General features: G+C 51.0%; 1 protein-coding gene across 4 annotated transcripts; it reads left to right on the top strand.

Moving 5' to 3' along the window:
• The first annotated feature begins 111 nt into the window (after positions 1-111).
• GGA2 (golgi associated, gamma adaptin ear containing, ARF binding protein 2) lies at positions 112-13,571 on the top strand. Of its 4 annotated transcripts, none has more exons than XM_010117334.2 (17): positions 112-265; positions 939-1,023; positions 1,872-1,947; positions 2,438-2,536; positions 4,361-4,484; positions 5,608-5,711; positions 6,194-6,274; positions 6,902-7,039; positions 8,142-8,223; positions 9,151-9,267; positions 9,512-9,679; positions 9,929-9,984; positions 10,264-10,415; positions 11,222-11,391; positions 11,793-11,962; positions 12,405-12,515; positions 13,126-13,571. In XM_010117334.2, the coding sequence occupies exons 1-17, from the start codon at positions 232-234 to the stop codon at positions 13,234-13,236; spliced, it is 1,878 nt and encodes a 625-aa protein (XP_010115636.2). In that variant the 5' UTR covers positions 112-231; the 3' UTR covers positions 13,237-13,571. The 4 variants fall into 4 exon arrangements, with proteins under 4 accessions (XP_010115636.2, XP_086616373.1, XP_086616374.1 ...); XM_086760247.1 differs by having other exon boundaries at positions 132-265; positions 9,929-9,993; XM_086760248.1 differs by lacking the exon at positions 112-265 and adding an exon at positions 498-549 and having other exon boundaries at positions 9,929-9,993.
• The last annotated feature ends 613 nt before the right edge of the window (positions 13,572-14,184 follow it).

The raw sequence follows: 14,184 nt of genomic DNA, 5'->3' as shown, positions 1-14,184 counted from the left end.
TTCTCGCCAGTGCGTGCTCGCTCTACACGCCAGCGAGGGGAGGAGCAGCTGGAGGGGTGTGTGTGTGGGGGGGTGTTTTACTGGGCCAGCCCACACCCACAGCGTACACTTCCACACCACAAAAACTCGCGTGGGCTTCCCACAGGGGCGAGCGGCGGCAGGCAAGGAGGGAGTGACACGGCGGGTGGATCTGCTTCCTGCTCGCGGCGGGGCGGAGCAGAGCAAGAGTCCATGGCCGGCGTCGGGGAGTTGGAGCGGTGGCTCAGTGAGTGGGGCTGGGGGCCGGGAGCACTGGGTGGGCACTGGAGCACCTTCAGCTCCCTCGGGAGGGGCCCGTCTCCTCCACGGAGCCCCTTTAGGGGGATGTTTGTGGACGTCTTAGCCTGCTGCATCGCTCCTGTTCCCCATCTCTCATGTCCATCCTCGGCCCCAGTCCGGCCAAAGCTGTTTGAGCAGTGGACTGGGGAGCGGATAAAGCCAAAAAAGACTTATTTTCCCCAATTCACCTGAGCTTTGGGATGGGCACTCATGCAGCCCTGGTGCAAAAGGGTAAGCCATGCTTGTGTTCCAGCACGGCAAGGTTGCGGTCCGGTCCTGGGAGAGCTGCCTGTAAACGCTTTTAACAGTTTCTCGTGCTCTGTGCTGAAAGCAACGTCATGCTGTTGCTGCTTTCAACACTTCAGTTTCTGCCTGGCTTTGCCTCTTTACGAGTACTCCCTGAGTGTGTACTCGGGGCTGTATTTTAAGCAGATTCTAGTAACAGCTGTTTCCTGCTCATCCTGTGTCTTCCATTTCTGCCTCTTGTACAAAAAGCCCTAAAGCAGCTGGTAGCAGTGTGAGCTCTGAACTGCTTCCTGCCCTGAGCCGCTCACTCGCATGCCTCTTGCACTGAAACTGTTTTTTCTTTCTTTCTTTATTATTTTTTTCTCCTGTACAAGATAAAGCCACTGACCCCAGTGTCCCCGAGGAAAACTGGGAATGCATCCAGCGGTTCTGTGACCAGGTGAACGCCGACATAGAAGGGTAAGGCAGACAGACGGCTCTTTGTGTTCACTCTGGGCTGTGTGCCTGGCTCTGAGCTTCTCTCACGGCTGTGGGGGGAACGGGACCTGTAAGCTGCGGTGCGGGGAGCCTGGAGAGGCAGCTGGGAGTGCTCTCTGAGCTCGGCTGCTCCTGAGAGGGTAAATAAGTTGCAAAGAGGTGCGTGCTGATGTGGTGGGGGCTGATGTCTAGGAATGGGCTCTGGCATCTGTTACTGCAGCCTATGAGGCAGCAGGTCCTGCCGCTGTGGCCTCCCTCCCTTTGGAGACTGGGCGAGGGTATCGGCTGTGGGGCTCTGCAGGGAAGCCCCCAGTGAGCTCAGCCTTGGCTTTTCCTCTCAGAGGTGGGAGATCCCTGCTGGGCCTTCCCCGACTCCCAGCTGACAGCTCTGTGGGAAGGAGCAGGAACTAATCAAGCAAATGACCTGTCAGAGCTTAGTGATCATCTCTTTAGAGCAGATGCCTGTGCATTCAGAGCGCGTAGTCTGGTTCCTGTCTCCCCCAACAGCATGTGTGCCCAGGAGCAGTCAGCAGGCTGGGCCAGCTGGGGATCAAAGCTCCAGTGACTGCAGAGAGCCAGCTTGAACTCCCTGTGCTTGCCCAGGGAGAGCCCCTGGCCTCTCCCAGCTGGCTGCCTGCGAGGGGACAGCCTCTGGACACGGCTGGAGGCCATGCGTGCGTGCACCCCAGGCCAGCGCTCTGCCCGAGGAAGGGTGTCTGGTGTAGCAGGTTGTGAATCTGGCAGTTGCTCTTCTCTGCAGAGGAAAATCAGCAGCGTTTGTTTTTCTTGGAAACTTGTGCGTTGTCTGACTTGCTTCTGTTGCTCCCCAGCCCGTTGCTTGCACTGAGGCTGCTGGCTCATAAAATACAGTCCCCTCAGGAGTCGGAGGCTCTCCATGCTCTCACAGTAAGTGCTTTCATCTGCGTGCAAAGAGAGGCAGCAGGGACTTGGAAATAGAGTTTGGGGGTAGAGACAGTGTAAGTGTCTCTTCTTTTTTACTTACATGTCTCTCCCTTTTAACTTTCCATTGCACAAGGAATACAGAAACCAGGGTATAACGCAGGGAGTAACTGCTCTTGCTCCTTCCCATGTCGTCCTGCTAAGGTGGTTCAGTGGTCTGCAGCTCTTGCTGTTTGGCCTGTGGCCCTACCATGAGGTCGGTGGCCCAAAAGTTATTAGCGATGAGCAGAACAGAACAAACAGTCTTAAACGTGCTGCTCAAGAAGGTCAGACGAAGGAAAAACACATGTTCTTGCTGCACAACTTCCTCAGTATCTTGTATTTGTGAATGCGGTGTCAGAAAGTTATTAGATTTAGTATTAAAATGGCAAAGTCTTTTTAAAATTCCCCAGGACCTGTGTGTACAGTTTATTTGGTACTGTTTTGTTTTCTGCAGGTGCTAGAGACCTGTGTGAATAACTGTGGTGAAAGATTTCACAATGAAATAGCAAAATTCAGGTTTCTGAATGAGCTGATTAAAGTGCTTTCCCCAAAGGTAGGTGGTCGTGGTTATGCTGGACGTTGCAAGTGAGACATACTGTTTATTTCACGCTGGATATGAAAACTTAGAATTAATCTCACGTAGACACAGAGCAGAATTCGTTCTGTGCCTCCAAACACAAGGACTGCGTGTGAATCCTCCGTAAGAGATGTAAGCCAGGGGCTCTGTCTGTGAAAAGCTTTTTCATTGTGGTTTCTCCCAGCTCTGCTGGGACAGTCAGGGACTCTAGAGGAGCTTGGAATTGTTCCTGGGACCCCTCAGCTTGTGGCCCTTTTGCCTCTCAATGATTTACAGAACTTTGGTTGTGGAAATGGCAGAAGAGAGGTGCCAGGAGCTGCCCAGAGCCTCTCCCATGTTTTCTTACGCTCTGTCCTCAAGCCCTCGTGCTCAGGCTGCTCTCCTTTCTTTCTCCTGCCAAAGGTCAGCCTGGGTCTGGGTCCTGTTCAAGGGGCAGCTTCAGCTTACATAGCAACAGGGCGTCCTGCCTTCTGCAGCACCGGTGCAGCCCTTGCGCAGCCCTTGCTCTGCTATCGTGTGACTGTTGTTCATTCATGCAGCCCCTTTGGGGTCCTGCTGGAGCAGGGGCAGGGGGCTCCAGCCCCCAGGCAGTGACAGCCCTGGGTCAGGGGAGGCTGGAAGGGATCAGCTGCACTAACATGGAAGCTGCAACGTCCCTTCCAGCTGCTCTGCTTCCCTGGCACGCAATATATTCATTCAGTATGTTCATTCCTGCTCCCTGCTGTGGAGCACTTTGCCTCTGAGTGCAAGCGCTGCCTCTTGAGAAGACAGCGGCCGTCAGAAATGAGCAGCTTAGGTTGAGAAGCACAGTGAGCTGCGAGTTCAGAGTGGATGCGCTGGGTCCCCTGGCACTGCCCCTCATGATGAAAAATGGAGACTTGTTTTATAAGACTGCATCATCTTCCCACCTTGCTCTTCTCTGCATCAAACAGCAGACCTGGGGCTTTCTTAAATACCCTTCTCAGCAGCTCAGTAATCGATTCCCCTTTTGAGCGGGTCCTGCACGCATTTACCGCTTGGACCGGCATCATTTGCCATTGCATCATCTCGATGGCAGAGGTGCAAAAAGCTGATTGCAGAGAAGTGTTTAACCGAACAGAAAACCTCTTCTCTCAGTCCCAGGTTTGGTAAAGGTATTTCAGAGAAAAAAAACAAGTTTGAGAATATATCACCACAGAGTTTCGCTGTTTTGACAGAACAGGTATCATTTGCTGGGTTTAAAATGCCTCGAGTTTTGGAGGTTTGTCTGTGGCTTTTATCATTCCTCCTGATGTTTTTATAATACATTAAAGTGAGTGCTCATAGGAAATAATGAGTGAAATTGGAGACAACATCCAGATGCTGAAAAAAGACAGTAAGTTTCATTTCTCACTTTGTTCAGTTCTCATTTGTTGCGGTCTGGGTGAGGCCAGGGTGCCATTTGCATTGCGAGCAGTTACGGGAGGTATTTAAAGTCAAGCACAGAACTGTTTTCACTAAAATAAACCAGCCTGCTTTTGGTTGCAGATGTAATAACTGATCAGAGATGTTTTGAAATGGTTCCATATTGATTGTCATATCATATTTCTGCAATTATCACACGCTCAGTAGCATTCCTTGTATTTAGAGCCACAGCCATACACACTATTTCTACACCACAAGACATGCAGTTGATAACACTGTGAGTAAAGCGTTAGGAATCTATTTGCTACTTGGTCTCTGCACACAAACAGCTTGGGGCTAGACCCATATGCCATATCTGGCCCGATTTCTTTAGTTTTAATCTTTTTGACTCACTTTACTTTTTTGTTTTGTTTTCAGTTCTATGGAACCTGGTCTTCAGAAAAAGTCAAGTCAAGAGTCACAGAAGTAATATTCAGTTGGACAGTCTGGTTTCCTCAGGAAGTTAAAATCCGGGATGCTTATCAGATGCTGAAGAAACAAGGTTGAGTTCTGTTATTTCAGTTTCCTTTTTAGCCTTCAAGTCATGTGGTTCCAGACCACAGATATCTGTCCTCTTTACTTTGTGACTCAGCTTTTTCATGAAGTGGTGTGTGTAAGGAGAAAAGGACCAAGGTCACGCTTACGAGGCTGTTTGGGTACTTTAGGGTGCATGTAACTGTTTACAAGAGATTTACTGAAGAACAGCCGCACTGAGCCGAAGATCAGGCTAGCCTTGCGGCCTCTGTTCGCACAATGCTCAGCACTGTTGTGCAGGGAAGAGGTACAGGACAAACTCAGAGTGACCTTTGCCCTGGAATACTCTCCCAGGATTATGAGGGATGGGTGGAGAGCGATCCTGAGCTGGATTTTTCATCCATTCCATCGTATTTAATAGTCCTTGCTGGTATTGTCATCCAGAAGTTTGTCCAGTCTCATCTCGATATCCCAGGTAATAAGTTTCATAACTTAACTAGGAAAATACCATAACACTTTGTTCAAGTTCAGGGGAATTAGGGGATTTGTTTGGATGCTTAGTGCATCTTTGAGCACCAAATGGCTTTGCAAACCTTGCCCCGGGTCCTGCTGTGGAAAGCTTCCCCGCCATCACTGCCTTCCCTGTGCGCAGCTGCTGCTGCGTGCTGGGGTGCTGAGCGGGGTGCAGGGGTGCTGGGTGCCCTCCTGCCAGGCAGCTCTCGGGGACCGCTGCCCGTCTGTCTCTGCGGCTGGCTACTGGGTCACTGCTGACGTCAAGGGCTCCTTTGGTACTCGGCTTGTGTGTTTGGTGCCCCATGTTTTATGGCTGTACTGACTGAGGCAATCCAACCCGGCTGCGCGCCCGGCGCTCTCACTATGGGGGGATTTTAGCAACTCACCCAGAGGGAGCTCGGCACATCCAATTTTTTTTTTTTTTTACCCTGAAAATCTCATTTGGCTTGTGCTAAATTCAAGGCAGAAAGGGAAGTCTTCTGTCTGGGTGTGTGCTAAGGCAACTCCTTGCTTCTCCATCTCGTTCTGTATAATTCTGGGGAGAGGGGAAGGAACTAGGTGCGAAATCCAAGGCACTGTTGAGCACTGGTGTTTTAACAGCTCAGGCATCACTGAACAAATATTGTTGCCCATTCCAGGGATTGTAAAAGAAGACCCCAAAGTGCCAGAAGACAAAATTTTACCTCCCCCTTCTCCCAGATCTCAGAATTCTATTTTTGACACAGATGAAGAGAAATCCAAGGTAAACCTTAGGCTTTTCATGCCTACTGCCCCTCTGATTTGTTCTGATGAGAAAACAGGCTGTCATATTTTGGGAGCTTTTGCTGTTTCAGACGGAATATCTTCAGTATAATGCTAATACTTCTTGCCATGTGACAGCTAGAGAATTCTTTGATGCTTTGTCAGAAGTTTTTGCTTAGTAAAAAGTGAAAGTTTTTACAGAAGAACATCAGTTTCTGTTAAACTGTCCTGAGGGAGGGTTTCTCCAGGTTTACAGAAATTCCGCAGAGCAGAGTTCTGCAGAGTTCCTCTTGTCCAACAGCCAAACAGTGGTGCAAGCAGCTGTAAAAGGCAGCAGTACAATCTGGATTAGACTGTGGGACATAAGCCCACCTATTTCCAGGATTATAGGAACTACTAAGACAGCGAGTGTCTCTCAACGTGATGTGTGCCTGTAGTGTAGCGCCTAGAGACTGCTGCTCACTGCTGCTCTCCCCTCAACAGCTCTTAGCAAGGCTTTTAAAGAGCAACCATGCTGAAGACCTGCAGGCTGCCAACCGTCTCATCAAGAGCATGATTAAAGAGGTAGGCAAGAGCAGGAGCTGGCAGCTGCTGGGGTCAGAAGCTGTGCTTGTGGCTGGGGAGGATGGGAGGGGACTTGGCAATTCAGTTTGTGACAGTGGGTCCTCTACACACAATCTCCGTGGTGCTGCCCCAGAGGAGGGGCAATTTTCAGTATTCGTTATTCCAGAGTTACAGTGCGGAATTGTTTTGTTTTGTTCCCCTAAAATATGCCCTTGGCAGGAAGAGGGAATGAGATACTCAGGAGCCTGTATGGCAGGACACTTCCATCTTACTGGGGTCCTGGCAGTAGTACTGCATTAGTGATAGAAAGTTTCCAAACAAAGCTCAGTTCCCAGGTGGAAAAAAGCCACATCTGTACAGAACTGCCTCTTTTCTGCGGGCAGTATGTGGGCGCACAGCTGGTGTGTCTGTTTTCATTTTCCATCTGAAAGGGCATCCCACTTCCCTGCGTAAGTAGGAGACTTGGTCTGGTTTAATGAAATCCCCGCAGCTGTTTTGAGAGTGTCCTTCTCTATGGCAGAAGCCACCAACTCCCCAACAAGGGTGATCCAGAGTGACCCAGCCAAGTGCCTGCGCTGGCTGCATTAGATAAATCATCGTCTGCTTTTATTTCATTTTTCATCAAAGGAACAAGAAAAGTCAGCTAAGGTGTCCAGAAGAGTGAATACCATCAGTGAGGTTTCTGAGAACGTTACACGTATGGATGAATTACTGGAAAACTACAAGAGACAAGAATTATCCAAATCCGACCAGGAGACCCTGCAGGTAAATACTGTTTCCTGCACAGGGGGTACTTTGGCCATGACTGGGAGGGCCCATGGCTACAGGATTCAAAGGGGAGCACGGTGCACTCGGCTTCTGCCAGGGAAAGAGCACTACCATGGCAGAAACAGTTCCCAACTCATTTGGTGTGTAATGGTCCCTCCCATCAGTGTACTGAAGTTGGAATGGAACCGTCTCCTGCTGTGCTGGTTTGAGTTTCTGTCCAGTTTAGCTGCTGCTCTTGTGGTGCCTTAGGGGGAAGTGGTTCCAACACACAGGAATCCCCTTGAGCCCGGGCACAGTTAGGTGGGTGTGCTGGGATCTGACCAGAGGAGCTCAAAGCTGGGGGTTCTTCAGCTTGTGCTGTGGTTTCTGTGATTCCCCTTTTTCTGACCAGAGCTCCTGGTCCGCTGCTGCTCATAAGTATCAGTGAATTAAGGAAACGTTTGATGTTACTAATGGGGCTGTCAGAATAGCTTTATGGTCTTCAAATACCCAAACCTCCACTAGGATGCCTACCAGACTCTCTAAAAAGCTTTAGACAACTGAATTTTTGTAAGTAAGAACTTCTCCTCTGGCTAAGTGTGACGGCAGATTTTGGAGTTAGCTGCTGTTGGGAGGGCTGCTGCTGTAGATGGAGGAGACTCTACTTTCAGACTGAAAAGCGGCTGCCTCCAGGCCTCCTCACTTCCTAAAACACCAAGAAGAGAGCCGTAAGCGGCTTTGTATTGTCTGATGGTAGTTGCAACTGCAAGTCGTAATTCTTCCCTCTGAGTACTGTGATCGATCTGTTCACACCTGGATACTTTTTGTTTTAAACTGAGTAATTTTACACTGATCTACTTACATCTGTATGCACAGAGAGGATGTGATTGTGGAGGAGATACCAACAAAGCCTCCTTGTTCCAGTGGCCGTACTGCCAGGCCACTGTGGATTTTTAAGAGTGCAGCAACACGCAGCATTGGTGCCATTTGTCCAGTTCTGGGCAGAAAGTGCACCTTCCTCTTCCGGAGGCAGCATCACTTACAGGTGGTCACACAGACAGAGAAGTGTGAGAGTGTCTGGGATCTCCCGAGCAATGACGTGAAACATTTCCTTCCATAGACTCTGTTTCAGCGCTGTGAGAAGCTCAGGCCGCTGCTCTTCCGCCTTGCCAGTGAGACCGTTGATGACGATGAGGCTCTAGGTAAGAGTCAACATTGTCCTTGGGTTTCTTTGGAGTTAAGTTTGTCTGCCTTTGCTTTGACAAATGGGGCGTGCCCTTCCTCTGAGAGGGGGAATGCTTAGGCACTTGCTACCCTGCTGGCAAAGCTTTCCACGTTCACCTTTAAACCATGTGCATGGGACGTGGCGTAAGTCTCCTCCCACTCCTCACTTGGAGCCCAAAGTTAAACAGTGAATCCAGTTTCTTCCAGCCAAGGTGGTTTTCAGAGTTTGTGGAGCTCTGGTGTTCAGAGAACTGAAGGCTTTTGGGCTCTTTTCTCTACAGAGATTGAAGTTCTCCCTGTCTGTCAACACAGAAGGGAGAATATTTTTTAAACTTCTTAAGCAGTATTTTGAGGAGGGTCATATGAGCAGAATCTTAGAATTCCACCGTTGTGAAATTTAGCCCTTCCCAGAGGATTACATTTCACAGTCTTGCCTGTACGCCTTGCAAACCTGACTGAAGTGAAGCCTTGCTGAATAGACATCAAACAGCAAACACAAGAGCTCAGCTGTGCCTCAGACATTTCATTCGCACCCATGAATGTCAGGGTTCTCCAGCTGTGGAGTGCTGGGTTATAGACTCAAGTACACTTGGAAAACCTGCGGAGAATGAGAAGGTGCATAAGAGATGGCAGAACTGTAAGTGGTTTAGGGATAGGATCAGATTTCTAAGTGATCTCGATAGATTAGAGAGAGGACTGAAATCAGCAGATGTACATGCAAAATGCTGCACCTCAGAAAATGGAATGACAAACTAGTCAGGAGCGTGAGGCAGATGGCCGCACTAGGCTTTGCTTCAGGCGAGTCCTTAGATGCGCTGTACCTTCGTCTTGAGAGCTGGGAGAGTGCTGTGGCACGGACCCTTGTGTTAGAACATGAATATTTTGTGTCTTCTCTTGTTTTCCAGCTGAGATACTGCAGGCCAATGACAGGCTCACACAGGCGCTCGGGCGGTACAGGCAGGCTGTAGCCAGCCATGAAAATGGTGGAGGAGGTTTAGCCACCAGCTCCGCTGATGCACCAGGTAAAGAGCACCCTGCAGCCTTCCACAACAGCTCTGCTCCTGCATCTCATCTGTGAGCGGAGTCTGGAAGGGCAGTGCTGCTGCTTGAGGAAATCCTGTAACACAGGGAAACTACTATGTAACCATCATGTTATTTACATGTGGTTGATAGAAAATACTCCTGAGTCCTTTCGGGCATGCCTGTACCCACACGTACCCCAGTCCTCTCAGGAGGTTTCTCTAACTCTTTATGCTGTTTTCAAAGCGTGCCGACCAGCCCCAAGACGCATGAAGAGCTATACGCTGATCGACTTCTCTGAACTGGAGGCGACATCCCAGGCCCCTGCAGAGCAATTTGCAGACATAAGCACAGCCTCCCGCCACGGCAGCACAACGTCTGCCTGTCTGCTGGAGGAGGAGCTAAAGTCATTAGGTTTGTATGTGCAATTCGGTACAGCGTTACCCTTGTTACCAGGGTTCGTGGTGTTTGATAGGCAGGAGAACTTTTGTGTTGGTCCTAAGAGAAAGCAGACCCTTTCAGCCAGTGTCGTGAGTTTTCAAGGATGTAGTTTCTTTAATGCTGTCAGACTGTAGTCACACTGCTGTTAGCCAACAAATGAAGAACCTATGGAAACCCCTTGTTTTCTGTCATTGATCGGTGGCGTTTTGGCATCTTTCTTAGGTCTCAGCAGCTCTCCTGTGGTACAGAAACCACCACCTGATTTTGGCTTAGCAGAGGTGAGTGAGGTATGTTAGTCCAAGGTATGACGGACAAAAACCTGACAGGATTCTTGATCTCCTACCTTTCTCTCGCAGCCTTTTTTAATGCCACTCAGTTCTGAAGGGAAACTGGAATCGTCTTGCTCTGCAATGAATCTGTCAGTTACAGTTTGCAACCAGATTACTCATATTTATTTCTACTTTAAGTAGTGTTACTAAAAAATGAGATTCTTCTCAATGGAGCAGGTCTGATTTTCGCTGACATATAGCATAAACCAGAACTGCCTTATTTTTCAGACTGCTGTACGCAATGGGTACGGTGAAATCGTAAGTGCCGTTCGGACACTGGGACTGCAGGAGAGCTGGGAAGACAGCTGTTCAGAGACGAATGAATTCCAGGGCCTGGCTGATCAGCTCTCGTCACCGTCCAGGCCCAAGACATTATCCTTGTAAGCGAACTCTGCATAATGCAGTCTGACTTTGGAGACGAGGAATACTGCTTTACAGCAGTGAAGTTTAGGAAGACCTTTCAACTACAGCTTGGCAAGCCATCCACCCGCGCATTGGCTCTTAAGCAGCAGTTGTGCACCCGTTAACTGCACTTGTTGTATCTGCACACTGGGACTTTCCAAGGGTCAGAATCTCGGGGAGACAAATCCCATGGCTTAGTTACAAGGTGATCTTTAGTGAGAGGAACAAAGCCAGTCAGGTCATTTATAAAAACCTGTGACTCAAAAAATACCTTCCCCAGCTTTCTTGGCAAAAGAAAGTAGTGACAAAGTAGTTTCCAGGCGTTCAGCGGAAGCCTCACAGTCTGGGAACCAAATTAATCATGCCCAGACCTTCAGAGCAGGTGATCATTAAGATACGCTTATCCAGTCCGCCATAATACAGGCCAGGAAATTTTACTGGAGAGTCCCAGCTTCCTGCGTTGTCCTTGAGCTAGAACTTAATCTCACTGACTAGAGCTCCAGAGAGTCTGCACAGGGGTAGAGCAGACTTTCAAAGCCCTGAAACAGTTTTGCACTAGTACAGAACTCAAAGTCTGCCTCAATGAGTGCAGAAACAGCAGCTTCTTCCATATCAAGTAGAGGCATTTTTAAATTTCTCAAGAACTCGGAGAGTGTAAGCTTATACATTCTTTACACCTAAAAGTGATGAGGGATTTGGAACACAGGATGGACATGGCAGAAGATGGTATATACCATGTAGGCTCCTCAGTTAATATAAGCTTTCTACATGCTTTTCCTTCCAGGGATTTATCACCAATGAGATTGCCCTCTCCAGATCTTCCAGATAGCTCAGTGGCAGATACTTCATTCTCCAGCCTGGGCTACGAGCAGAAGCCTGCTGCCTCTTTGCCTCCAGCTTCCCAAGACGCTTCTCTAGAAAACCTTTTTGTCCCTTTAATTTCAATTACACCGAGTAAGTGCAATGATTTCTGTGCCCCAGCTCTGCTTACTAGAGGCTTACTAGAGCTCTTCTGTGATTTTATGGGGGAGCAAGCCAAAGCAGCTTCACGCTGTGCGGGTCAGCTGGAGAGCAGTAATGACTGTTTTATGAAGGATGTACTGTATCTGAGAATTTGAGCAAGTGCTAGGGGTCATACCATGGAAATGTCCTTCTCCTCCTTATTCGGTACTCCAGTTTCCCGCCCTGCCTGATCTTTGTAATGTGCTTCTAACCTCCTTGGCCTTGGCACCTTTAATCAGGCTTTAAGCAGTTCTTCTCCAGAGGCCTAAAAGATGTGTATGGGTGGGAGCTGTCCTGCTTGCTACAGCAGAGCAGTTCTTTCAGCCTCTCTGATTCTCCTCTTGTCTCCGCAGGCAGTATCTGCCCGCTCACTGTGTACGACAGGAATGGTTTCAAGGCCATGCTCCACTTCTCCAGAGAGCCGGCTCCTGGCCGACCAGACGTGCTGGTGATGGTTCTTTCCATGCTGAGCACATCAGCTCAGCCAGTTAAGGACATAGCGTTCCGGGCTGTGGTCCCAAAGGTGAGGAGCCTGTGATGAGCGGCAGAGCGTGGGAGTGCTCAGAAATGGCCTGAGGAGAGGGTTTGCCGTTGCTTGCTTAGGATTTGCCTTGCTCTCTGGAGATTGTGTGGGTCGCTTTCTCTGAACGGTGAGCCTGTTGTGTGGTGGTGCCTGCAGCCCCCGAGCCTGTGTCACAGAGTGCATCCCTGGCCTTGAGACAACTGGACAGGGCTGCAGACACGCTGCTTTAGCCTCCTGGTAAGGCACTCGTTCTTCCTGTGTGTGCGCAGCACAGAATTGTCTCTTTAGGAAGATCTGCCTTTAGATGCAGGCTGTGGAAAGGCACGCTTTTCATTAAAGGACAAAATCTGCCTGACCTATCGGTAACCAGCTCTGGCTCGGTGATACTCCCAGCCCCTTTTCAGCACGGACCAAAAAGCGTTCCTTTTGTTTTCTGTTTCAGCCCATGAAAATAAAGCTACAGCCAGCATCCGGCTCAGAGCTGCCTGCCTTCAGCCCTCTCCTCCCCCCTGCGGTGGTATCCCAGGTCCTGCTGCTCACCAATCCGCACCAGGTGCGTGCTGTGACAGGCTGCTGGCGGGGCGCCCGGAATGTCGCTGGAGTGGGCACGGGATTTCTATGGGGAGAGTATTATTAGTGGGAAGATACGGGGAGAGACAGAGCCGTCTGGGCTGCGCTGGGAAGATGTTTTTCCCTCTGGAACAGCTTTCCAGAGCTATGATCTGAAGGATCGAATGGGCGGTTGCTGCAGGGGCCTGCTCAGTTCTGGTTCAGGCTGCCTGCAGCGACGGCTCCTGGCAGGCACTGCGCAGGTGTTTGCAGCTGACGGAACACAAGGCCACGGCAGAAGCGATGGGTGGCAGTTCTGCTGCACTGATGAATGATGATGAGACCGGCGATTGGTGTAAGGAACCGTCTGTCGCCGAGGAGGCTGGCCAGGCCTGGATCGCCAGGCATGCCCTCGGGTGGCTCGCACGGGTCTCCCGACTGTGGATCTTGTGAAGATCCAGGTCTTGTTCTGTGCAGAGCTTCCGTGTGGCTGAAGTGTTACTGTCCCCTTGTAGGGGGTGACTCACTGCCACAAGGCTGTGAGGTGTAGGCTGAAGGGGGCCCAGAAATCTGCAACTGTGACGTGCCACTCTCTCTGTTCTTTTCTCTCATAGAATCCCATCCGGCTGAGGTACAAACTGGCATTCACGCAAGGCATGCAGCCCTTCAGTGAGGTGGGAGAGGTGACTGGCTTCCCAGAAGCAGAGCTCTGGGGCAGGAGCTGAAGTTCAGCAGGCTTGGACGTTGCCGTGTTGCCTTAGCGGTGGATGGGGAGGGACCGTGTGCCAGCAACGCTGGCCTGGACTCTGCCACGGCTCCTTTCCTCAGGATCCGCCATCTCCTTCCTTTTGGGTTCTGGGCAGGTGTCTGGCAGGAGGAGTGCAAACTGGCTGCTTCTGCCATGGCCTTTTTCTGTAGCTGACCCTGCTTTACAGGAGACTGCTGTAGAGCCCTGCAGCCCGGAAGCCTTAATGCTTCTTCCGTGCAAGCATTTCCTGCTGCTTTCTGGGCCAGTTTTTCCCTCTCCCGTTACCTTTTGTGAATTAAAAAAAAAAAATAATGCAAACCTATCCCAGCAATGAGCCCTGGTGAGAGACTGCTTGGAGGGCTCTGTGCCAGGGCCCCACCGCCCCGTGTTCCCCAGGGCCCGCGTGCCGCCGCGCAGGCGGGAACACGAGGGACGGCGGGAGCCAGGCAGCCGCTGGATGAGGTTTACGGGGACAGGTACAGAACGCAGCGAGGAGTCAGTGGTGTGAGTGCTTAGGGGCCAGCCCGTGAGAAAACACTGCGCGGGCAGCTCGGGCACCCCCAGGCCCCACGGCCCGCCTCGCACCGGCTCCTTCTGGGCGCCCAGCCCGCGGGACGCGCCCGGGGGGTTTGCCCCCACAAAAACCGGCCGGACGCCGCCCGGCACTGCGACAGCCGCAGCTTGCCACGGCGCTGGGTTACAACGCCCGGCGCTTCCAGCTGCGGGGCCGAGAACCGAGGTACGGTACGGTCGGGCCGGGTACGCCGAGCCCCGGGGGGGGTGTGCCCCCCGCCCTGCCGCCGGTGCGGCGGGGGCCCGGGAGGGCCTTCCACGAGTCCGGCCCCGGCGGTCCTTTCGGTGCTGGGGGCACCCGCTCGTTTTTCCCCGCAGGCCGCGCTGAGGCTCGCATCCGGCCGCCTTTCAG

The sequence above is a fragment of the Chlamydotis macqueenii genome, chromosome 15, assembly GCF_036417535.1.
Source record: "Chlamydotis macqueenii isolate bChlMac1 chromosome 15, bChlMac1.mat, whole genome shotgun sequence".
Classification (NCBI taxonomy): Eukaryota; Metazoa; Chordata; class Aves; order Otidiformes; family Otididae; genus Chlamydotis; species Chlamydotis macqueenii.
This window is presented reverse-complemented; position numbering and strand designations above follow the sequence as displayed.

What these genes read in the sequence shown, in the direction of transcription:
- GGA2 (XM_086760247.1), top strand. Translation starts at nt 232, where the DNA reads ATGGCCGGCGTCGGGGAGTTGGAGCGGTGGCTCA. An exon ending in CCGACCAGGAGACCCTGCAG is followed by an intron (nt 7,040 to 8,141) that starts GTAAATACTGTT and finishes TTCCTTCCATAG; the next exon opens with ACTCTGTTTCAGCGCTGTGA. An exon ending in CAGCTCCGCTGATGCACCAG is followed by an intron (nt 9,268 to 9,511) that starts GTAAAGAGCACC and finishes CTGTTTTCAAAG; the next exon opens with CGTGCCGACCAGCCCCAAGA.